Source organism: Erpetoichthys calabaricus, chromosome 3 (assembly GCF_900747795.2).
Source record: "Erpetoichthys calabaricus chromosome 3, fErpCal1.3, whole genome shotgun sequence".
Lineage (NCBI taxonomy): Eukaryota > Metazoa > Chordata > Cladistia > Polypteriformes > Polypteridae > Erpetoichthys > Erpetoichthys calabaricus.
Window position 1 is genome coordinate 280335194 of NC_041396.2, and position 26544 is coordinate 280361737.

The 26544-nt window shown below is 37.4% G+C and overlaps 1 protein-coding gene across 1 annotated transcript in view; it reads right to left on the minus strand.

Moving 5' to 3' along the window:
* Window positions 1-5758: 5758 nt before the first annotated feature.
* elp5 (elongator acetyltransferase complex subunit 5) overlaps window positions 5759-26544 on the minus strand; it is a 46244-nt gene continuing 25458 nt past the window's right edge. The window contains exons 3-8 of the mRNA XM_028798442.2: window positions 25392-25472; window positions 15672-15892; window positions 13997-14196; window positions 13073-13171; window positions 12726-12826; window positions 5759-5990 (exon numbers count right to left, since the gene is read on the minus strand). Of these exons, the coding sequence (XP_028654275.1) occupies window positions 5882-5990; window positions 12726-12826; window positions 13073-13171; window positions 13997-14196; window positions 15672-15892; window positions 25392-25472 (811 nt within the window). The 3' untranslated portion in view covers window positions 5759-5881. The remainder of the gene's footprint in view (window positions 5991-12725; window positions 12827-13072; window positions 13172-13996; window positions 14197-15671; window positions 15893-25391; window positions 25473-26544) is intronic.

Sequence of the window (26544 nt, forward strand, 5' to 3'; positions counted from 1 at the left end):
CCTTCATCCTTTAGGAAAGATATTTGGAGCGCAATGCACATCCTACTTTCAAGTGACCTCATGATCCCCCATCCTCTCCTAATCCATCTTCTGACTTCACGAATGTCACTACCGAGATAAGTAAACCTTTAAAGTGGTCGACGCTCTCTCTGCAGACAGACACACTGCAGATGGCTGTGCCTAAGAGGTCATTAAAGGACCAGATCTTGGTTTTTCATTCAGGACACTTGCAAGCCCAGACTCCTCTCTTAGTCTCTTGAGAGCCACAATCAGAGCTTCCATTGACTCTGTGAAGATCACAGCATCGTCAGCAAAGTCAAGATCAATGAATCATTATTCACCAACAGATACCCCACAGCCACTGGACCCCATTACCTTGCCCAACACCCAGTCCATGCAATTCTGTACTGGACTTCGTAGTCATTTATTATATGTGTCTATAGAGTTTCTCAATTCTCATTGTAAAATAACAGCTTGAGATCCACTGTACTAGTTCCTTTCACAATTTTAAACTTCACTCATGTCATCTCAATGTCCATTTGCTTAAAGTGAAAAGGTTGAACTCCTTCAGTGGCTCCTCAGAGCTCATACCTCTCAGTCCTAAATCAGCCGATTGCTCTTCTCTGGACTTTCTCCAGTGCTGCTATGTCTTAATATGTAATATGGAGTCCACAATTGAAACACAGTACTCCAGGTGAGCTGTCACAAGTGTGTTAAATAACTTATTAATTACCTCCTGTGACTTGTACTCTACATATCCGGGGGACTATATAACCTAACATCATATTAGTGTTCATGACCGCTTCTGTACACCATCTAGAAGTGCTCAGTGACCAGTCCAGCCCAACTCTTAGGACCTTCTCATAAGGTGTGCTTTTACGTTTGAAACCTTCCATTTGTGCATTGAAATCGAATATTTTTACTTACTATCTGTAATACTTTGCATTTATTTACATTGAATTTTATTTGAAAAATATTCTACCATGTCTGTATTCTGTCTAGGCCTGTCTGTGACAATTCCATTGATTTTAAATTTTTTGCACCTCCACCTAGTTTTCTATCATTTGAAAACTTAACCAGCTTGATATAATTTTTTTTTATTCTTATCCAGATCATTTATGCATGTTAAAAATCAGGAGTGGTCTCCTCTAGACTTTCTCGTATGATATGAGATATGAGGATGGATATTTGAGGAGTAAACTGTAAGACAAAGATTATACTTTTATATTATGTACATTAAAGAACCATCAACAACAAATCAAATCAAATTAATAATATATTGAATAACTATTGTAAAAGTAAAGTTGAATAAATCAAACTCTGCTGCTGCATGAATAAAAAAGTACCATAATACAAGTGTTTTTTATTCCTTGCAGCTGCAACATATACAATACAATACAACTTATTTTTATACAGCCCAAAATCACACAAGAAGTGCCACAATGGCCTTTAACAGGCCCTGCCTCTTGACAGCCCCCCAGCCTTGACTCTCTAAGAAGACAAGGAAAAAACTCCCAAAAAAAAACCCTTGCAGGGAAAAAAATGTAAGAAACCTTGGGAAAGTCAGTTCTAAGAGAGACCCCTTTCCAGATAGGTTGGGCATCAGTGGGTGTCAATACAATACAATACACAGAAAAGAACATAAGCAATCCTTAACACAGTATAAAAATAAAAATATTACGAGTACATAGCAGAATTTAACAGTAGATGATATCACAAAATACGATTTGGATTTGTTTAGAGTCCTTGAGACCTCAGCCATCAAGCTTCCTCCCCCTATTGGCCATTCCACAGCTAAGACTGCTGAGCCAGCCATTATACGCATTGCAGTTTCAGCACAGCACTCTTTATAGACAATGAATCAAGCTGAAATGAAACCAGTTTGATTTTGTTGGGGTGAGTGGTAGACTAATCTGACTCAGTTGCTGGGGATGTCAAATTTCCCACCTGCCTCTGACTCACTCAAATTATGCAAACGAAGTCTGTGACTTGAAATCGCTGGAAACGTCGTGCAGTGTGACCGGGTGTTAATGAAAAATGGGGCAATCCTGTAAAGGTACACTCTTCAGCGTTTGTTAATTTCGGTTTAGTCGGTACTTCCTGTTAGCCTTTCTGTTAACCCCGTTTGTTTTAATTACAATAAAAGTCACCTTATTTTTGGTATCATTTTGGCCTCTTGGCATTATTTTCAGTTCAGGGACACTTTAAGAGCATCTCCTAGTGTCCATATGCTGTTTAAATGTAAAGCATTTTTGGTTTGGGGACACATTTCATTGAGTCTAAACAAACTATTTCCTTTTATCAATCAATTAATAAATAGTTTAGACAGTATTTTCCTTTGTAAACAATACGCCTTTTATGTGTCATCTTGGGCTTATGTGTATTTTGTTATATTATTTATGTTTTTATGTAATTTTGGTTCCCTTATTCTTCCTGCCTTGTGCTTAATAATTGCTGACACAGGCTCCAGCTGCCACATGACCTGCTCTTGATTATTATTATCATTATGACTGTGTGCTATAGCAGAGAAAATAAACAGATTAATCTTCTTCCTAGCATTTGCTCAGAGTCTGCATGGTTTCCCCAGTTCCTTCGGTTTCCTCCCACAGCCCAAACACATGCAAGTTAGGTTGGCTGGCATTACTAAAGTGCCAGTGTGCATCTGTGTGTTCACCCTGAAATGGACTGGTGCCCATCTAGGGATTGTTCCTGTCTTACATCCGATACCTGTGCAGTGCTCTATCATTTTATTCTAGTTGAAGCCAAGGTCAAACGAACATGGACACTTTGCTGCACATTCCACCATTGTTGAACAACGTGCTGTAGTGAGATTTCTTTTAGCAGAAAGAGTGAAACCTGCTGATGTTTCTCGTTTTTTTTTTTTTTTTTTGTATTTCATCCGGCCGTCAGTTCTGACCAGTCTCTCTATCCATGCTGCTGAGAAGCACCTCTGTAGAATGAGGCTGTAACCACCATGCTTCACCATAGTGATGATATTAGGTAGGTGATGAGCACTGCCCGGTCTTTCCAGACATAGTGCTTCGGGTTCTGTACAAAGAGTTCAATTTTTGTCTCATCAGACCAGAGAGTCTTTTTCCTCAGGCTCACAGATTCCTGAAAAAGCTGTTTGGCATAAATGTCTGGTTAATGGAGTGCTGCTGAGTCGGCATCTTTCCAAGTGGTAGTCCCATCTCAGAAGAGGACTTCTGAAGCTCTGATAGACATAGCCACTGGGTTTTTTGTCACCTTCTTGGCTGAGGCCTTTCTTCCCTGGTTATAACTCTAGGAAGAGTCTAAACATGTTCCATTTCACAATTATTGAGGCCACCATGCTCCTAGTAATGCTCAAAGCTATAAAATTGTTTTACATTCTTGACCTGATCTATGCCTCACCACAATCTGATTGTTGAGGTCTATGGAGATTTCCTTTATGACTTGGTTTTTGTCCTGACATGCAGTGTGATTTGTTGGATCTTATATACACAGGTGTTTACCTTTCTAAACAACATCCAATTAATTCAGTTTGCCACACGTGGACTCCAGTCAAGTTCTAGACACATCTCAAATACAGTTAAACCAAACAGGAGGCACTTGACAACAATTTAGAAAGGGTCTGAACACTTACGGCAATGAGAGACTTCAGCTTTCGATTTTTAATACATTTGTAAACTTTTCAGAAAACATGTTTTCACTTTGGCCTTATGGGTTACTGATGAACAAAAAAACAACACATTAACCCAATTAAAATTAAATGTACAATACAGTAAAGCATGCAGAAGGTGAAGGGGTCTGAATACTTTCTGCCCTTTCACTATTAAGAGAGTAGAGGTGGAGGTGCACTGTAACAAGTATTCAGGGTCCACATCAGTGACAGGCTGTACTGGTCTGGTAACAAAAAGGAATTTTAGAAGAAAGGGCAGACTCTTTTTTTTCTTAGGAGATGGTGCTCCTTTAATGTAAGTAACGACCTCCTTTGTATCTTCTGCCACTCTGTGATGGCCATTGTGAGTTTCTGTGTTGTGGTGTGCTGGGCTGGTAACATCACTTTATTAAGTATGCAGATGACACCATGATCATAGGATGCATATCTGGGGAGGATGAAAGCCACTATCTAAATCAAGTGGACTGTATGGTAATCTGGTGCAATAAAACTCTCTCACTATGAATGTAAAAAAGACCAAAGAAATGATATTTGATTTTAAGAGACAGAAATCTGTATGTTCACCTATTGTAGTTCTGGGAGAGGAGGTAGAAATAGTGAATGAATATAAATACTTAGGAACTTACCTAGATAACAATCTTAACTGGAATACAAATACAAAAAAATTATTTTCTAAATGCAACCAGCGCTTATTTCTCCTCCATAAACTCAAACTATTTAAAGTAGACAAGGACCTCATGTTGTCCTTCTATCGTAGTATGATCCAGTCCGTTATCACTTTCAGTTTCATTGCCTGGTTTAATAGTCTGACAAACCAAAACTCAAAAAAGCTCCAGCAGATTACGAAGTATGCAGCTAAAGTTATTGGGGCTGAGGTAGATGATTTGACTAGTGTGTGTCAGAGGGCAATGCTAAAGAAACTGGAAATCATCTCAACTGATGACAGACATCCATTACATGTAGAACTAAACTTCAGTAAATCAGGAAGGATAGTCGCTTTGAAAACCCACACAAATCGCTCCAGAAACTCCTTTCTTCCTAGTGCCATACGACTTTTCAATAAGAAATATCGGAGATAATGTTTAAGGTTTTGATATATATCCTGTTACCTTTTTTTTTTTTTGGTATAAATATCCATCCATCCATTTTCCAACCCGCTGAATCCGAACACAGGGTCACGGGGGTCTGCTGGAGCCAATCCCAGCCAACACAGGGCACAAGGCAGGGAACCAGTCCAGGGCAGGGTGCCAACCCACCGCAGGACACACACAAACACACCCACACACCAAGCACACACTAGGGACAATTTAGAATCGCCAATCCACCTAACCTGCATGTCTTTGGACTGTGGGAGGAAACCGGAGCACTCGGAGGAAACCCACGCAGACACGGGGAGAACATGCAAACTCCACGCAGGGAGGATTGGTATAAATATGTTTTATCTAACTGCCTTACCTTAACCTTTCTTATTTCTATTTGTCTGTTTTATTTCATTCTGTCTGTTACCTGTTATTAGATGCAACTGAGAAGGCAAATTTCATGTTTTCCTGTGTAAACATGACTAAATAAAGAAACTTAACCTAACCTAAACCTATCACTTCAAGAGAGGTCTACAGAATCGACCAGCAGATTAAGAAGGCAGACTCAGTTATGGGCTCACTCTCAACCCACTGTAGGTTGTACTTGACAAGAGAATGACGATATAATTGATGGCCGTTATGAACAATTCTACACATCCTCTCTCTGACAAACTGGCATTGAGTAATTTCAGCCAATGAATTACTCAATAGAAGTGTCTCAAGAAACACTACTGGGGCTCCTTAATAATAATAATAACACATTTTATTTATATAGCACCTTTCCCATGCTCAAGGTGCTTGCTTCATACATACTAATACACCTTTATAGTGCCTCACTGGGCTTCACTTTTATCATCAGCCAAATCAGGTTTTTTTTTTTTTTTTTGGTAAATTCTGTGTGTGTTTGAGGGAGATTGTTATTGTTATAATAAAGTACTTCTTTACTTCATGTTGTTCTTTGTTTTTGAGCTTATGTAAAAGCTGAATTTTGGAACAAATAAAGTAATTTTTATATCTATAAAAATGTAAACACATTTATTTTACAAAAAAGACACCACAGTACATTGACAATTGATCTTAGGTGATATTTTACAGCATGCATTACTTGAGCAAACAGTTTGAAACAATCTAAAGACCATTTCTAGACATCTAAGTCATCATCAGGATCCTCCTCATCAAAGTCATCTTGGGCATCAGGCTCATAAACAATCTTTCCTCCACCTGGACGAGGCTGTAAGATAGAGTGCTTCCTGTGTGAAGGGAAAACAACACACAAGGTTAACTTGATATTTTGCTATATTACAGACATTTGTCTTTAACCTCTATATTTAACATATATATATATTACAAAAGGAAATCCTGGGATGAGACTTTCTCAGAGATAATTTCAACTCCCGCGAGAAATAATTTCAGGTCCCGTGAGATGAGACTTTTTGCCAAGAGATTTTGACAAGTCCCACCCTCCTCTCAAACATTTACAACCACACCCACGGTCCACTCACTTCTCATTCGTGTGAATGCTATTGTCAGACATAGTTCCTGCACTCTCAGCTCCAAGTGGGGCTGGAAATAAAAGACAGAGTAGCAGACAAAGCAGAACGTCGTAAAGAGGTTCAAAAACGTTGGCATGATACACATGCAGAGCAGGTTAGAGATTGTGAAAGTACTAAAATTCAAAAGTCTCAAAAACCTGATACTAAAGATCGCATTAGCGCTAACAAATAGAAATTTTTACTCGGTGAAATAACAGAACAGCGAAAACAGATCGAATATATGGACATAGGTGATATGACAAAAGTATTTAGATATTGTTCGGCTTTAAACTTTAAATCAGAGACTTGTAGATTGTCTAATTCATGTTGCCATTAGGAAAAAGTAGTGTTTCTTCCCAATGAAGAGGCCTATCCGAGAAAATTAAAAGATTTGTTGTTTGGTGAAAGTGAAATCCCGCAAGAGAAAATATCAAGCCCCGCGAGACAAGAGCTTATGCAAAGAGATTTGGAAAAGTCCTGCTCACATAACCATGCACATGGTAAGTAAAATCCACATACGTATGTGGTAGAGACGCAAAGTGGCTGCCACGTAGTGCAGGCTGAGGGGTTGCCGAGCAAAGTGTGTGTGTGTGTGTATATATATATATATATATATATATATATATATATATATATATATATATATATATATACATACACACACATATATCTACACATATATACAGTGCATCCGGAAAGTATTCACAACGCATGACTTTTTCCACATTTTGTTGTGTTACAGCCTTATTCCAAAATGGATTAAATTAATTTTTTTCCTCAGAATTCTACACACAACACCCCATAATGACAACGTGAAAAAAGTTTACTTGAGGTTTTTGCAAATTTATTAAAAATAAAAAAACTGAGAAAGCACATGTACATAAGTATTCACAGCCTTTGCCATGAAGCTCGAAATTGAGCTCAGGTGCATCGTGTTTCCCCTGATCATCCTTGAGATGTTTCTGCAGCTTAACTGGAGTCCACCTGTGGTAAATTCAGTTGACTGGACATGATTTGGAAAGGCACACACCTGTCTATATAAGGTCCCACAGTTGACAGTTCATGTCAGAGCACAAACCAAGCATGAAGTCAAAGGAATTGTCTGTAGACCTCTGAGACAGGATTGTCTCGAGGCACATATCTGGGGAAGGTTTACAGAAAAATTTCTGCTGCTTTGAAGGTCCCAATGAGCACAGTGGCCTCCATCATCCGTAAGTGCAAGAAGTTCGAAACCACCAGGACTCTTCCTAGAGCTGGCCGGCCATCTAAACTGAGCAATCAGGGGAGAAGGGCCTTAGTCAGGGAGGTGACCAAGAACCCGATGGTCACTCTGTCAGAGCTCCAGAGGTCCTCTGTGAAGAGAGGAGAACCTTCCAGAAGGACAACCATCTCTGCAGCAATCCACCAATCAGGCCTGTATGGTAGAGTGGCCAGACAGAAGCCACTCCTTAGTAAAAGGCACATGGCAGCCCACCTGGAGTTTGCCAAAAGGCACCTGAAGGACTCTCAGACCATGAGAAAGAAAATTCTCTGGTCTGATGAGACAAAGATTGAACTCTTTGGTGTGAATGCCAGGCATCACGTTTGGAGGAAACCTGGCACCATCCCTACAGTGAAGCATGGTGGTGTTAGCATCATGCTGTGGGGATGTTTTTCAGCGGCAGGAACTGGGAGACTAGTCAGGATAAAGGTAAAGATGACTGCAGCAATGTACAGAGACATCCTGGATGAAAACCTGCTCCAGAGCGCTCTTGACCTCAGACTGGGGGTGACGGTTCATCTTTCAGCAGGACAACGGCCCTAAGCACACAGCCAAGATATCAAAGGAGTGGCTTCAGGACAACTCTGTGAATGTCCTTCAGTGGCCCAGCCAGAGCCCAGACTTGAATCCGATTGAACATCTCTGGAGAGATCTTAAAATGGCTGAGTACCATCGCTTCCCATCCAACCTGATGGAGCTTGAGAGGTGCTGCAAAGAGGAATGGGCGAAACTGGCCAAGGATAGGTGTGCCAAGCTTGTGGCATCACATTCAACAAGACTTGAGGCTGTAATTGCTGCCAAAGGTGCATTGACAAAGTATTGAGCAAATGCTGTGAATACTTATGTACATGTGATTTCTCAGTTTTTTTTATTTTTAATAAATTTGCAAAAACCTCAAGTAAACTTTTTTCACGATGTCATTATGGGGTGTTGTGTGCAGAATTCTGAGGAAAAAAATGAATTTAATCCATTTTGGAATAAGGCTGTAACATAACAAAAGGTGGAAAAAGTGATGCGCTGTGAATACTTTCTGGATGCACTGAGTATATATATATATATATATACAGTATATATATATATATATATATATATATATATATATATATATAAATGAATTATACAACTACAAGAAGCACAATCAAGAAACATTTCAGATGAATCTGTGCTTTTAACTAGACACTGTATCCTATCTATTTTGCTAATAGACTATGAAGAGCTAGAGGCCTATCACAGTAGCTCTGGAGGCAAAACAGCTCTAAACACAACATTATTCCTTTACATGGCATACACCCACATTCACACTGAGCCAAGTCATGTATGACAGTCATCCTAACAAACATTTTTTTGCGATGGACAGAAAACCACAGTTCATTAAGAACAACTCAGGAAGTAGCAGGGAACACATGCTAATGTTGCACAGAAAGAGACTTGAGTAGAATCTATAGAACAGTCCATGGAGCTGTGAGTCAGCAGCAGTAACCACTCCATCACCTCAGTGCTCTTTCTTATTGTTATTTTTTTTTATAATAAGAGAGATATCAGACATGATTATGCATGCAAATACTGTATATATTCTGAAAACTGCTTAATCCATTTCAGGGTTGTAGTGTGCAGGGGGCTATCCTAGTAGTACAAGGTGCAAGGTAGGAACTAACCCAGGACAGGGCACCAGTAACACAAAACAGGTTCATCTTGGGTATCACTCACACCCAAACTGTCGTAGAACACTGAATATAAAACTGTTTAATACTGATACAGACTCTCAAGTTCACAAAATGATAGTTTGATTCTAATGAGGGGTTTCTATCATTACAAAGCAACCAAATTATTAATTACTATTAATTGGATTTGTTCTTGCACATAGCATAATGAAAAAGAGATTATTATTTTAATATTCTAACATATATGATGGTTGCATTTTTACTTATTCACGACACTAGTGAGCATAAACAATTTAATAGTTTTAGTATGGGATTAAAATTACTTTCTAAGACATCTTGGGCTAGCGACTTGGAATTTAAACCCATTTTTACCAGTTTAATTGTTACTTCCAACTCACTGTACGTTTCTCACTATAGCACTTAACATTCATTCAATCCAACAGTAGACAAATATACATCAAAATTGTATCCTGATGTCATAAGACAGCTTGCTTAAAGGCGCCTGTCACATTATTAACAACAAAAATAATCCTTGTTACTTCCATATCTACTTTATAAAATTTGTCAGTTTAGAGTCCTTTTTCCTCCTTACACTTCCAAAAAAACGATGTGAAAAGAACTACTTTTATAATATCTCTGACTTAATGATTGTACTTAAAAGTTTTTAACTTTTAAATTTATTGTTACGATTTAAAATGTTTATCTTAACCTTAAATTAATATCGTTTACATTATCATTTATTTATATTACCACTAATCTGAGATGAAAGAAGGGCAATACAAAATAAATAAAAATGTCCATATATGATATATAGTGTATATCAAAATTCTACACACCCATACTGAAATGTCAACTTTTGTCATTTTAGCCTTTACATCCACTAATCATTTCAAATCACTTTCTTGTAAATAACAATATATATGTGAAAAACACATCATGAAAATTTATCAAAAATAAAAAAATTCTAATTTTTTAGTTGCTTAATAAGACGCACACCCGCCATTTATGATGGTGGTTGTAACTGTGTTTAGAATTAATTGATGATAGTCTAAAACATGTCCTAAGGTCACATGTCTTAAGCTGTAGTGATTTTTATTGGCACTAAACAAAAACAGGTGCTCCTGTAGGATTTTTCCCTATCCCACGTTTCTTGTTTGCATAGTGTAGAGATAACCATCAGCCAAACCTGACATTTGTGAAAGGTGTTGAAAGTTTAATATACACGATCAAGGGGTGTCAGTTGGCAAAACACTCTGATCCTGACCCTGAAAGTGGTATTTTACAGTGGCAGTTTTATAGGTGTTTAAAAATTAACTTGTGTGTACTAAAATATGTGAATGTTAGTTTTTTTTCCTAGCATTTGTGGTTTAATCGTTATGTTACTTGTTTCACAACCAAGTCAATATGGATGCTGAAAACCACAAAATCAAGAATCTTGCTATCAAAAGGTTTCCAATGTTAGAGAATACACTTTAGGAGTTTCATTTTTGCCTAGGACCAGTCCCTTTTACATCCCTGACTCAGGAGTTTTAACTACAGAATTCCATCATGACAGGATAGCTCTTAAAGTTGTGGCTGGCCTTTAATGGAATAAAAAGACCACCATGGAGCTACTATGGGCAATTGTAGAGTGATGGTGCATGAGACAGTAGACACTTCAGGCGTTAATTAGGGGCCAGATTAATCCATTCTTCACAGGCAATTAAACTTGAGCATGGACTGTGAATTTTGGGTAGACAGAATGATTACTGAAATGAAGAAAAAAAAGAGGATTTTAAGAGCTGGATTACCCTCTGGGAAACGCGCCACATGGCCGTAGTGCCGTAACTGACACTCCCTCACAATGCAGGTAATGTGCCTCATTCGGGACTCCATAAGCAACTGCTCATTTGACACAAAGTCAAACCAACGGTACCCAAGGATTTTCTGGAGAGACACAGTACCAAAAAAGTCCAGTCTTCATCTCAGGTCACTGGATGGCGTCCATGTCTCGCAACCATATAGCAAGACAGGAAGCACCAGGACTCTAAAGACTTGGACCTTCATCCTTTTGCATACTGTAGATATCGGGAGCGCCACTCACCCCTTTCCAGCAAACTCATGACCCCACTATGCTCTCCCAATCCATCTTCTGACTTCACAGAAAGAGTCACCAACAAAAAACAATGTAAAAAATGGAAGAATGTTTATTTTCCAACCAAGGCAAGACATGGAAACATTTTTTTATAATGTTGAGTGTAATGTCCATATTGATTACACTACCATCCACAACCAGTTGATATATATTACTCTAACTTGCTATGGCATTTGAGGTGTTCTACCAGGGAGAAATGGTGTCCTCGGATCCAAGACTAAGGGGTCAAACAGCATAAATTTAAACTTAATGGGTCCCCCAAGTGCTACTCCGCTGTAATATACATTACCATCTAAGGTCTTTGACAGGGGAACACACCTCCAACCTCCAAAACGGTTAACATTTACATTTGCATCTGCTTTCTTTGAACAGGAATACTTTGAAAGATGCACACTTTAAATGAGGACGCACAATTGTATTAATGAGCCTCCAAAACATTATATTGCCAAATATTTTCTTCCACTTCAAGCACTAAAGAAAACAACCCCAAAAGGAAAATATTCATTACACAGAAGTGTGCAGCCCATAAACATTAGTGGTGTTTATAACAAGCTAAAATGTGATTCAGTGTTAGAACTTTATTGTCTGCCTATGGCAAAAAAAAAATACAGGCTTGAACATCCAACTGATGAAAAACATGACAAGAAATACTTGAGTGACCAACGTAAACAAGACAAAAAATATAAGGTCCAGTAATGATAATAATATATGCTCAAATTTCACCTTATTCCTAATTACCAGTTTCATTTTAAAAGAATACACTTTCCTGTAAAATTGGGTTATGCAATGACCAACAAAAACCAAGTCGCTAGGAAATGAAGGAAATGATCTAATGCAGGAATGTTTACCTCATATGCAATTATATATAGCATGTTCAAGAGTAATCAGTTCCAGTGACCTAATATTATTATTTCTTATCATTTGACTGAAGCCTTTATCCAAGGAGACTTACAATATTTCAGATACATTTGGTTACATTTCACTTGTTTATCCAATTGGAGCACAGGCAAGTGAAGTGAATTGCTCATTGTCACACAGTTTCAGTAGAAGAATTTGAACCTACACCCTCAGTATTTGAAGTCCTATGTCCAAAACCTTATAACCACTACACCACACTGCCTGCCAATACTATTAGCCTTTGGGAATAACTCTACAAGTGCCATACACAAAAAAGTACTTCTGATATGTCCAATTAAACAAAGGCACTATGACTGAGGCCCAAAGTCATGTGAAATTTCCCAGGCAAAGCTGGCTAACACAGCCGGTTTTTATATAAAAAAAGAAAAAACACTTCCTTAGGACCATTTAACCTCTAAAAGACTACTTCAGTAAAACAGCATCTAAATCAATAATGAACTTAATTACAATGAGATTTATTGATTAGAAAAAAAACTAACTTTTTTTCACTAAAGGTGAATGGAAGAGAAAGCCTTTCTTTTGCATGACGTTCTTCCTCAGATAGTCGAAGATTAAATGTTAAATTAGCCGCAGGGTCCACCTGGGGGAGATAAACAAAAGCAGGTGAAAGCAGATGGAACGTTTCTCATGCTTGCCATGTTATTTAAAACCCTGAAGGTCCATCTATCTGGCTTGTTAATCTTAATATTATCTCTTTAAAGTAGTACTATAACTCATTTGATAGTGTTTCAGTTTTACTCCACTTATTTAGAAGTTTTGGAATACAAATCGGCTAGAAGAAGATGTTCTAGGTATTTTGTAGCTGAATAAAAAACTTATGCCGTACTTGGGCTGTATTGTCTGGTTTAGGAATGGCCTGCTTTCTGTTGTGTAAGTCATGATGAATAATGAGAGAAAAGTCTTTCTGTACAGTGTAGCATTCCTCCTGCGGATACAAAAAACAACAGCTTTTGCAACACTAAATAATCACAAACATATCAGACAAACTTGTAGTGCTCTAAACGCAATGCTTCAAAACAAGAAGCTATACATTTTTAAATATTTGGAAGAATATCATTTTACCTGTTCTACAAACTTACACCCCATCCCAAATCATATCTTCTTATATAATACATAACCTGGCTGTACATTTGCCTGTCCAGGATTTTAAATCACCTGTAGCTCACAAACCATTTGACCTATTGACCTGAAATTTGGTAGACATATACTATGTGATGTCTACTATCCGCTTTCATTGTGATGATTGACCTCCAAGGTTATTCTTCTTTTTATTTTACTGTAGAATCAACTCTTGGCAGCGGCCATGCAGCGCATGCGTACGGGCAACGTTCTCATCCCTACCACCTTCGCCATCATTTCCCCTACCTCTTCATATCTTAAATCACCTTTGAAGCAGATTGAAGACTTAGGTGCCAGCTTAAGTGACAAAATTAAGGAAAACGTACTAAGTAATTGCAACGCAAACGCTGACAATCAGTTTAAACGTGAAAAGATGCCGATGACAGACGAGAAGAAGCGGGCCGCTAGGGTGGAGAAAAGAAGAGCTGCTCAGGAAGCAGCAAATGCATCAACCTCTGAGCAAATGAATGCTAAACGTACAGAGAAAGAGGATGAAACTATGAAAGCACAAGTCAAGTGTATTCACTGCATGTTATCGTGCAGTATCTTCACAAAAGACAAAAAACCCTTCAAACTGTGTATTGTATTTTATCCATTATGTTTAAAGATACTTATCAAATGCTTTCCTCACCTCTCTGTTAACTTTGCCTGATTTCTTGCGTTGAACTGTTTCTCCGATGGCATAAGGATCTACTTCCCAATTTACTGTTGTGAATTCTGGGATTGGGGATAATGTCACAACTGTGTTTGCCATATGACTTACACTACCAACAATACCTTGATCATGAAGTTCGGAGTGCATAAGTGCAATAATTCGCTTCACGGTTGACTCTAAAGGGAAAGATCAAACAGCACAATTATTCATCAGGTACCAGAATTTCAACAGTATTGCTTTTGTACCTAACTACAACCTCCTTTCACTTTTCCATCCCGCTATAGGTAATGTAATGTCAGACTGATGCCGCACTGATGTTATCAGTGTTGTTTTGCTCACATAACAGACCCCAAATAGGCAAAATATTAGCAAAATGAGCAAAATTTCACTGGCAAAGCTCTCCAACTAAAATTCCTTTTATTAGGATCAGCCAAGTCTTCTGAAATTCATAAATGATTATTGTTTAAAAAAATGTTGTGGAGCACTTCGATAGACAATCAACATGGGGAAATGTGGTGAAATATTTACATTCAGCTTTGTTATTATTTCGAGTAGGTTATCAGCTTAAAAAAATAGTCTGGAAGTGGAGTGCTCATGCCAGCAGCACTCACTGGTATAATGTTAAGAGCAAATGATACAGTCCTTATTTTAGGTTGTTTTGCAAAACCAAAGTTAGCTAACAAGACTCTGTGTTTTGTTGTCAAAATCATTATTACTTGAAAGACATAATGAAATGAGACAAGAATGAATGTCATGTTTGACTTTGTTTTTTAATAGGCCAAACACATTTGATCAAGAGTGACTTGTAACCTTGCATTTCCATCCATCCATTATCCAACCCGCTATATCCCAACTACAGGGTCATGGGGGTCTGCTAGAGCCAATCCCAGCCAACACAGGGCACAAGGCAGGAAACAAACCCTGGGCAGGGTGCCAGCCCACCGCTGGGTACACACACACACACAAACACACACCAAGCACAATTTAGAACTGTCAATGCACCTAACCTGCATGTCTTTGGACTATGGGAGGAAACCGGAGTACCCGGAGGAAACCCACGCAGACATGGGGAGAACATGCAAACTCCACGCAGGGGGGACCCGGGAAACGAACCTAGGTTTCCTAACTGCGAGGCAGCAGTGCTACCCACTGTGCCACCGTGCTGCCCAACCTTGCATTTTTTTCACTCAAAAAAAGGGTGTGTGCTAGTTTGTAATACCATCAGTGGTGCTACACTGGGGTCATAGCAAATGCACACATAGAATTAACTAAAACAGAATTTCAGGTGCAAAGAAAATTTGAGACACAAAATAGGTTCTTTGGTTATACTGTACTTTCAAGTTTATAAATAATAACATATTGAAAACTGATCGTTAAATAATAACCCCCACACACGTTAACAAATGACACATTCAGAGAGTCAGCTTGTGCAACACTGTGGGAAGATGAGTTATTCAAGGCTCCCATGTATTTCATGCCATGCACAAAATACCATTAGAAATTAATGTGACGCTCCCAAAGTTGGTGCACATAAATTATGATTCCTAAAAAGAAGATATTGTGCACTTGCATAAATATTAAAACATCATTTATAGAATTTCAGTTGACAACTTGAAAGCATGAACCAGCCCACTTTCCATCTCTCCCTTACCTTTTCTCTTCGGCTCCTGCAGCAGCTGACAGACATCAGTTATGGGAATGTGATGGAGAAGCCAGCTCAGTGAATCTAGAACTAGGATGACATTTTTAGCTTCTGATTCCTTGTCCTTTGATTGGTCGATTTGTGACTTTATAGACTGGATGCTGAAGTCAAAGGGTTTTTCATTGCTAATCCAGTTAAGAGGATCTGTATATCCATTATGAAAAACTAGACTGGGAAATAAAAGGGATTAAAATGGACTGGCAACGAAAGACTAATTAAATATTTACATTATTGCATGACATTAATATATAAATGAGCTTAGCATGACCTATGGCCCATCAGTATGACCTGGATAAAGTTGGCCCTCCAACGCATAATACTCTAGGGTCAACATAATATAGTTACCTATCATTTTAATGTAATTAATGCAATCAATACCAATTTAATCAAGGTTTTGGCATAGAAGCACACAAATAATAATAATAATAATACATTTTATTTATATAGCGCCTTTCCCATGCTCAAGGCACTTACAGAATATAAGAAAGAACGGCTGGGTATACAGTATATAGCATTGTACAAACCAGATAAATAAATAAAGAAGATTATGACAGTGAATTCAGAGAAGAAAAAAAAGCCAATAAAAGACAAAGACAATAAAAATCTCGGTGACTGGTTATAGCCATATCATTCTTTTTCTCTTCAGTGTCCTTGGAGTTACTAATTCCTGCTATGCTTTTTCGTAGCATGAAGATCAGTATTGCCACTCAGAATGGGGAGGAGATACCAGCTTCACTAATGACAGATGATGCTGATTTTCATTATACTCCTGTAAAGTCACTGGAATTTACCAACATGACAGAACACTAAAAAAATGGTGTGGGTGTAGGGCCATATGGGCAGTGATTTTGTTATTGAAAAAGAGACTATGGCCCCAGTGGTTTATATTTTCAGAGATCTATGTAGTCTAGAGTTTTGGTTAAATCTCCTCATAGCCAGGTGGCAGTATGCTTGGCACAGCTTTATGTACTTTACAGTAAAAGCATTACTAACCCATAGGTAGTCAGTTACACCAAGCTAATGGACCTGTTAGCATAGTTTGTTGGAAGACACCACCATGTTGTGAAGAAACTTGCATTGTTAAGAGGACCACATACAAATTTCACACAAAAGGCACCCCAGCTGCAATCAGATTTGGATTGCAGTGATACGAGAGTACATCAATTAAACAACTTTTATTTTATGTATTTCCTTTTCACTGAATGTTCACTATTCAATGCTGAACAATCACTTCTCAAGTTCAATTTATTCAGGTTTGTTCAAGAAAATCATTGGCTAAAATAGGAGTTAACATATAACAGTCAAGACTTATTTTCATATTAGACATAATCGGTGTAATTGGGTGAGGCATGATTATGGAGCAGCAGCATTTTATAATCATAGGTCCCGAGTCAGACTTTACTGTCAAGTTTAATAGTTCACAAATTTCCCTGCAGTGGTTTATTTTAGCCTAGCAGCTTTGTTACACATCCATTCCATCACTGCCATCTTAAGCCTCAAGGGCACAAACACAGTAAGCTATAGTACTCCTCAATGTTTCTCCTTCTGTAAGCAATAAAGAGTCTGAACTCTTTTTTCTGTATGTTAATGACTGCAACAGTGGACACGACCATAAAACACTTTAAAAAACAATTCAGTTAATGGAATAAAATTACACAAAGTAGTGTATTACATTAGCTGTAAAACAGAAGCTGAGGGACTCTGTAAACTGAGATCATTTGCAGGATTTCAGCAAACACAAGTCTCAGGGCGGAAGTCAATGTCAGATGATTGAACACAAGAGAACATTAAATTCTAGCAATTAATAATATTGATTCCAGAAGGTAGCATACAATAACAAACAAGTCTGGCTGAAAAACACAACACTGGGGCCAGTACAGCTCCTTACCAGTAGAGGGCATTACCTTAACTAAACTTTCTGAGAGCAGCAAATACAAAAAGATTAACAAGTCAGGATTTCAAAGGAACAATGAGAAAGGTTTTTCAAAGACAAAAAGGGGCTTTGTGAGAAGTGAAGTTTGCTACACTACTGTACTCTTAAAACTCAAAACTAAAAATCTGCAAATAAGTTATTTTAGTCAAAAATGACTCAATGGTTCTTCAAAAATGAAACATCAAAAATTTGCATACAAACTGTAACATCATAGTTTTAATTTTCTACAATTTTTATGTATACCTATGTGAGACATGTATGAAAGATCACAGTAAAGCACTAAAATGTAGACCCTAACTTATGCAGTCAGATACTAAGCAGTGAAGGAATAAACAGCAAAAACAAAGAAAAATCAAGTTAAAATTTAAAATATTAAAATTAAAAACAAACACCATCTAGAAAATACAGTGCATCTATTTGTTTTTTTACTTTCACAGTAATACCTATGTATGTATGAGAGACGCTGAAAGAGCAAACCTCACATATCAAGTAATTGCAGGAGTAAAATGCATTTGCCATGACAGACACCTCACAACTTCTCAGGCCTTGTAGTATATAAACAACTAATATTGAAGGGCTATGTAATCCAAATGAACTGTTTCTAATACCACTGTTCCCCAAAGAAGTATCTCCCTGCCCCCTCGTTAACATTCAACATAATAAATGTATTAACATTCAATGTTTAAGTGTATTTCTTTTTATTTGATCTATCTGACCTTCTATTTTCTAGTTTTCTGTGCTACTGCCTTTCTTTCTCTGTTTATAAGTTTCGTGAATACTTACAATAAATATCTAAATATTAAAAGGAACCTTTTTCCTTCTCTCCCTCCTTGAGTATTTTTTTGATTTTAAGGGCTCTGCCTCGTTACTGGGAAAGCACAGGCCATAATCTTGTCTCCTGAGTTTGGGGTGAGGCTGCCTTAAGTGGCGAGATTCAAACTTTGGCAGAGTGTAGGACTGGCTTTTGTTTTTGAAGCCTGTGCCTTTTTTGAGATTTGTGAGCAAGCAGATTTCAGCAACTTGAAGAACTGTACTTTTACTTTCTGTAAAATAAATGCAAACAAGAAGGTGCTTTTTTAAAAAAAAGCTGTAAGATTTTCTTTAAATGACCTAAGCTAATGTTTGGTTAATAAATAGCCTTTGATTTATGCAGAGAGTGGTGGATATGGAACAAGGGCACTTTCAAAAAGCATTTTTTCCTGAAAATTGTGTCTTTTATAATATATTAACAATAATGTTTCAAATATTTGATGCTGTATACTTACTGTAAACACATCTCAAATAAAACTGCATGTCTTTGTTAGCTAAAGTTAAAAAAAGGGGTATCAAAGTGCGGTGTTTTCCCTACAAAAATTTTTTACTAAGTGGCATTACTTACTGATAGAGTGGAAACCTCTTAAGAGAACTAGCATTGGTAAATACAGATGAGCCTTGTGTTAGGAATAGGGTTGTATGGTATATCGGTAATTTCATTAATTTTGGTACCAGAAGTAAATGGTAGTTTTCAAGCACCTCACACTCATTTATTAGTGTGATCTGAACTCCAAGGGGTACTCCTCCTCCCCCTCCCTCCCCATGCTCTTTGATTTACATCTAGCTTGTTTCAATCAAGGAGGACAACTCCTTGTCCCATTTTTCAAATGTATATATTTATACATGTATAAATGCACCAATGGGAACCACCAGCATTCCCTTCTTTTCTCTTCAAGATCTGCAAAGTGCATCTTAGAAGGGAGGAGCGTGTGTTTGCAGGCTAGAGAAATGAAGCAGCCGTGAGACAGAGTTGGGAATTTTTATTTGGTTCAGTACCATTTGGATCAAAATTTTAGTATCGATCCTTTAGTATCAATGTGCTTGAGTGTGTTGTGTGGTGGACTTGCGCCCTTAACCAGCACTGCTGGAGTGAGCACCTACCAACCATGAACTCAAACTGGACAACTAGATCAGAAAATTAATGTATGTATATTTTTCTTCCCAAACAAAAAGTAAATGATAAAATAATAAAAACATAAAAACTGAAATAATCATCTCCACTTATTTGTTTAATTACCGCTAGCGACTAAATGACAGTGTTTTTTTGGTATCTTAAACATTTTAAATCATCATGAAACAATATTTCTCCTTTCAAAAGTAGTTGAGCTGTGTACTATTATTTGGGAAATGGCAATTTCAAAAATAAAAATGGAAGAATTTAGCAACAATAGATGATCTTGAAAATCAAGCTCCCTTCAAAACAATAACAAGTAGAACAATGTCAAGTCAAGCCAAGTCATTTATTTATATAGCACATTTGAAAACAACAGAAGTTGACCCAAAGTGCTTTCCAGTTAAAAAGAATTAAATAAATACTACATACATAGTAAAATATATAAATAAGTAACGTAGAAGATTATAAAATATATAAATAAAATAACCTGAAAACGTACATAAAAGAAGTAAGAAAATAAAAGTTAAATTAAAATAAAATTAAATTAAATGTAATACAATATATAATGGATTAAGAAGAAGTTAAAGAGTTATTAAAATGATATTAAAAGTAATGTATTATTAGACTTCACAAAAACCCTAGAAGAACCTCAAACTGAAATGAAAGCAAGAGAAAAACGGTGGGTCTTTAATTTGGTAGAGTACGACTCAGCGTTGGATGGGAGACTATTCCAAAGTCTGGGGACTCCTACAGGGAAAGCCTAGTCTCCTTTGGTTTTGAGACATTAAATGAGGAACTGAGAACAGCTGTTGTGAGGATGACCTAAGTGATCAGGGGTCTGAATACGGAAACAGAAGATCCATTGAGTGCTTTAAATACAAATAATAAAATTTTAAAATCAACTCTGTATTTCACAGGTAACCAGTATAAATGAGCTAGAACAAGAGTGATATTTTGTCTGTTCTTTTTTCCAGTTAAAAATCTACCAGCTGCATTCTGAATCATTTGAAGTCTAGAAAGTGTTGAATGGGACGTCCCCGTAGACAGGGAATTACAGTAGTCAAGCCAGAGGTGATAAAAGCATGGATAACTATTTCCAGGTCCTTATGAGATAAAATCGGCTTTACCTTGGCTATACTGTAGCTCTAACTAATGCCCTTTACAACACTGCTGACTTGTTTATGGAAATTCAATAACGTATCCAAAAACACACCAAAGTTTTTAACATCATTATGTAAATTTACGGACAGTGGTCCAAGCGTGTTGCTAAGGCTAGTGACAGAATTTGGGGGGCCAAATATAATTAATTCAGTTTTGTTTTCATTTAGATGTAGGAAGTTCCTTGCCATCCTGCATTTATTATCATCCAAGCAATTGAAAAGTTTCTTCAGAGAGCAGGTGCTATCAGCTGTAACTGGTAGGTAAAACTGTACATCATCTGCATAACAATGATAAAAAAATATATTTTTTTGAAGATAGAGAAAAGGGGTAGCATGTATAGTGAGAATAAAAGAGGCCCTAAAATTAAACCTTGGGGAATGCCACATTTAATGGGAGTGGAAGATGAAGAACAGTTACCAATTCTGACCGAGAAGCTTCCTTCTCTCAGGTAGGAGGTAAACCATTTTAACACTGAGCCCTGCAAACCAACTTCTGCCTCCAAGCGTTTCAAAAGAATATCCTGGCTGATTGTGTCAAAAGCTGCACTAAGATCGAGCAGAACTAAAACTGCACAAGAACCAGAATCGACAGTGAGAAGAATGTCATTTTGTACATTCAGCAGGGCAGATTCTGTGGTATGCAGAGCTCTAAAGCCAGACTGGAATTTGTCAAAGATGTTAAGCTTGTTCAAGTACGAGGAGATCTGGGAGATTACAACTTTTTCCAATATCTTGGAAATAAATGTTAGGTTAGGGATTGGCCTATAGGTTTTATGGTCATTGGAGACTAGGCTAGGGTTCTTTAATAGAGGTTGCATGACTGCATGTTTAAAATTGGAAGGTATGACTCCGCTAGTTAATGAGCTATTAATTATAGCCAAAATAAAGGGTCAGATTGTAATAAAATCTTCCTTAAAAAACGTGAAGGTATAATATCTAAGGGGCAGAAAGTGCCATTCATTTATGAGACCACCTCAAAGAAAGCTGGGCAGATGACACTGGCTGAAATTGCTGGAGGTAGATGATTGAATAACATTTCTGCAAGGTATCTGTGTCTTGGGGTGAAATGTAAGATCTTATGTTGTTAACTTTGTCAATGAAGAAATTCAAAAACTTCTCACAGGTTTCAGTAGAAGAAGCAAATGTAACAGCAGCAGTAGCAGTAGGAGGATTTAAGATGGAGTTAACTGTGCTGAATAGTATTTTATGTCTGTGAACATTTTTATTGATTAATGTAGTCTAATATTGTGCTTCAGTTTTTTAACAGAGCTTTGGTAAAGCTTTAAACAATTTCTTAAATTTCATATGAGACCTGAACTTTGTCTCTTTTCCATTAATGCTCTGCCCTTCTGCAATCTCATCTTAGAGCACAGGTGAAGTCATTCAGCCAGGAGGTGCCAACAACATTCTTTACCTTGGGTCTTTTTAGTTTTAAAGGAGATATATAATTCAGAGTGTGGGAGCAAGTTGAGTTGAAAAGAGAGATGAATTTCTTAGTATCAGTGCATGAGAGAAGGGTATCTAAGATATAAGGTAAGTGAGTGAGCATAGGTGTATTAGTAAAATGAGTGGCTGTGGTAGAGTTTATTGATAGGATGGGGACATGAGCATGGGACTAGGAGGAGGTGGGAAGGGGACGAGATAATGTCAATTCAAACACAACCACAAAATGATCAGAGACACCAGAATCAATATAAGTTGAGCGATAGAGAAACCAGATGGTAACTCATGATCTAGTGTATGACCCTTCTGATGTGCTGGCTCCAATACTGATTGGATAAGAATGTGACTAATAAAGTCTCTGGCATTTTCTGTACAGTCTGCTCCGAGAACATTTTAGGACAGAATTTTAACGTACCGAGATTTGTAGCATTTAATCCACCACTTAGTACAGAAGGTAATTTGGGAAGTCCTGATGAAAACAGGGGTGAAATAATGTAGTTATGCACGTGGACAATTAGTGGAATGTATAATGTTACTGAATAACACGTGTGAGCCTAACCTACTAGGATGAATCATGTCCTTTTTAAAAAACATGCTGCATTCCCAAAAAAGGTTAAAGTTGTTGATAAAACAAAAATTCAACATTTTACTTTGTGTCAGGAGCCATTCTTGCAAACTAAGAAGCCTACTAAAGCAATCGTACCCACGTTGCAGCGTGGGAATAGATCTTGAAATAAAAAAGGTTTTCATCTGTCATTTTCAAAAACTCAGCAAATGAGGTAAAATTGTCTTTTAAGAGTTCTAATTGGTGCCAGAAAACATCACTTGTTCCTACATAAATGACAACCTTCGTGACAAAATCATGTTCAATTAGCAGGCCTGGGAGTTCGGACATTATGTCACATACTTTGGCATTGGGAAAACAGACAGTTATAATCCACTTTGATTTCACTTCCCTATTTACAGAGTTGTTGATTAACAGTGTCATTGGAAGTCTACCAGAACACTGTTTGGGGGGGGGGTGGTGGATGGGGGAACGGACTGTGGCAACGTCACAGCCCAGCCTGTAGCCTGAGAGCTGCATGGCACAGGTAGATGGGGGTGTGTGGAGGTACCTGCTTGCTGACTCCAGGAGCCTGCAGATGCCAATTGTATGGACAGCTTCATTCTTCAAAACTTGAGTCCAGGCTGGTGCGAGAGGAGGAGGAAGATGAGAACAGCTGGCAAGCAGAAGATATTCTGCTTCACTCTGCCTCACTCAGATGCTTAATCTGTTTTCCAGTGGAGTTTCTGATGGCAATGCAGGATTATAATGCTTACGCCATCCTACCACCCTCTGCGGAGTAGATCTTGCTAATGCTTTGGGTTTAGCTCCTAGTTTGGACCAGGGCTATGTCGATATGACCATGACTGCCCCAGAGCACAGGGCAGCCTCAGGGTGAGGAACGGTGGCTTTTGAGCCAAACTGGGGAATGGTGGAGTCAAGCTCACCATTGGCAACTGCAGTGGTGGCACCTGTTGCAACTATGGAGTCAAGATATTGCTCATCATCTCTGATCTGATGGAGAATACATATTCTTTCACCCAGTTCAGCAATCCTCCGTTCACGACAAAGGCAGCCCTCACAGATTGGAGAGGTAAGAGTCAGCATGTTATGCAGTGTGTCTGTAAACAACGTCCCACATTATACGAATATCCATTACTCCAGATTAATTTTTTTTTGTTATCACCTCTGCCTCTACATTCATTAATAATTCTGGAGTTTTACTCATGGATTTTTCCACAAGTTTATCTTGATAATAACTACTATTCCTTCTACTACTACAATTTAAAATTCTCACACTGTTTTCCATCAATTATAAATTTGGGGTCAATATGAAAATAACTTCTTTCCCATTAAAGTCAAAAATGCCTCACATTACCACCTTAACTTAACAATGCCTACACTTTAGAATGGATATTGCCATCACACAATGCATAGGTCCATAAAATTGTTTTCCTACCTGGCAACATTAAACGCCCCATTGAGCTACTTATTGAAGTTAATATTGAAGACATATCTTTTAAGCCAAATGGTGTCAAACTTGAATCCGGTTTTCATTCCAGCCACTTACCTTATTAGTAATTAATCACTATTACTAAAGGAAGAGACTTGGTTGCCTTGATTTTATTCGAATTCTTTTTAAAAGAATCACAACTCCTGTTACCTTTTTCCTTACCAATGCTGAGTTGCAAAGTGAGCCAACAGAAGCCTTTATTATTGTAATCTTCTAATCTCTGTAAAGTGCTTTCTGTGGAGTTATTGCACAATATTTGAAAACATTCATTCATTAACTGGAAATAACATAGGTTCTATTATGCAATTTCATATGATCTGCCAGAGCCACTCAATTGTTTGTTCAGCTAATCAGTACGTCATAGAAGCACTCTCTAACAATAATTCTGTAGTAATGTCAATGTGATCCTGATTGGATTCCATCCAGCAATTGATCTTCTATGGAGATCCCGATTTATAGCCCTCTTTTCAATCTTATTATGCCACTCTCTCAAGCTTTTCTATATGGAAACTGAACCACTGCTAATGAGTACAGCAAATTCTGTCACAGACTATAGCTAATAATAGTAATTAAACAGTAATCGATCAATCCATTCAATCACAGATTTTCTGCACATACTTTTTCTATTAAGGGTGTATTATTATTACTGTGCATTAGCTGATGCCTTTAATGAAGGTGACTAACACAACCAGGGTATGGTTTAATTGTGTAACTATTCATTCATTTATTACAGTTAAAGCAAAGACATAATAAGCAACTTCCACAATAACGTGTTATTTAAAGTTCAATGCCTTACCGCCTGTCCACCCCAGAAGCATTAACTGCAAGGTCTAGATTAAAAACCAGTCCATCAATAAGTAGGCCCACACACACACACACACACACACACAGAAAGTACACATTAAATAGAAATTAAAAAGGGCCTTATGAAGAAGTGTTGTATTTAACTTAGCATCATGGGCATTGATATCATATGTTCACCAGCTTGTAGTACAGAGCCACTGTAAATATCCAAGCATATATGTCTACAAAATTATATTTGGCATGTACTATTTCTTCATTGAAGAAATTAACAACATTCACTTCTACTATGATATTTTTAGAATACATTATCATGTATTATCAACAAAGGCCCTATGTGATAAATACCTTGAAGATGTTCCATCCGTCAATCCAGAGTACATTTCTTCCTGTGAAATCTCAAATTCAAAAACATGGACAGTTTCATTCCTGTAAATTAAAAAGAAGAATGACAAGCTCCACTCCTTATTAAATAAATGATCGTAGAGTATTCATCATAGCATTTCCTGTGTCAGCTGGTCAAGACCCTCAAAACAAGTAATGCACTTCAATATAATACATAACCGTAGACATTTCTAAGTTTGATAGCAAAGTGAAAATAAAAGCAACTAATGTTATTTTAAACAAAACCTAGCATATATTTGCCAAATGAGCTTGATGGACTGAATGGTCTCGTCTCTTTCATTAAGCTCCTTATTCTTTACTAGTATATTGCTCAAGGCCTACCAACTAGAAGGCAAGCACTAAAAATAAGCTAAAATATTTTTTTTGCAGTATGTATACATTTTAATTTGTTTATTTACTGATACTTGGTGATGAGAGTTTATTATTTTTTACCCATCATAAAATAATAAATCTTATTTAGTGATAATGAAATGTACTTTAGGACAATACACTGGACAATTTGGAGTTTATACTTCTAATGAAGATATGAGATATAACCACTTAAAAAAAACCCCAAAAAAAACCCTTAAACCCACTTTATCCAAATGCAAATTCTCAGCAGCACTAGGAATATGTCAAGTATTAGGCCTTAAAGGGCACCAAGCTATACCTGGGCCTACGCATTCACACAACCAATACTCACACTCATTAACGACTACTCTGGAATCACCTATTAGCCAAACATACACCTGTTTGGGATGAAGATGTAAAACTGGAGTGCCTAGTGAAAAACTAAGCAAACAAAGGTAGAACAAGTTAACTCGACACAGGTAACAAATTGGTTTAGGATGTGTACCCTGTGTGCTGTATCTGTGGAGCAGTAGCACAAATCTTTGTACTAATGTGCCATCAAGGAAAATAAAGAAAATATACTTTATTTACTTTTTTCCTGTGCTTGCTTAACAGGCACTTAATTCCTGGTGGATTTCAGCTCTGGTAAAATTATTTTTAACTGGATTTCTTTCTTTGTATGGCTTCAGGCTGATTGCTCCTCTAGACATCTTAATCTGCTAACCACAAATACAATAAAAGACAGACTAGCACGATTACTCAACAA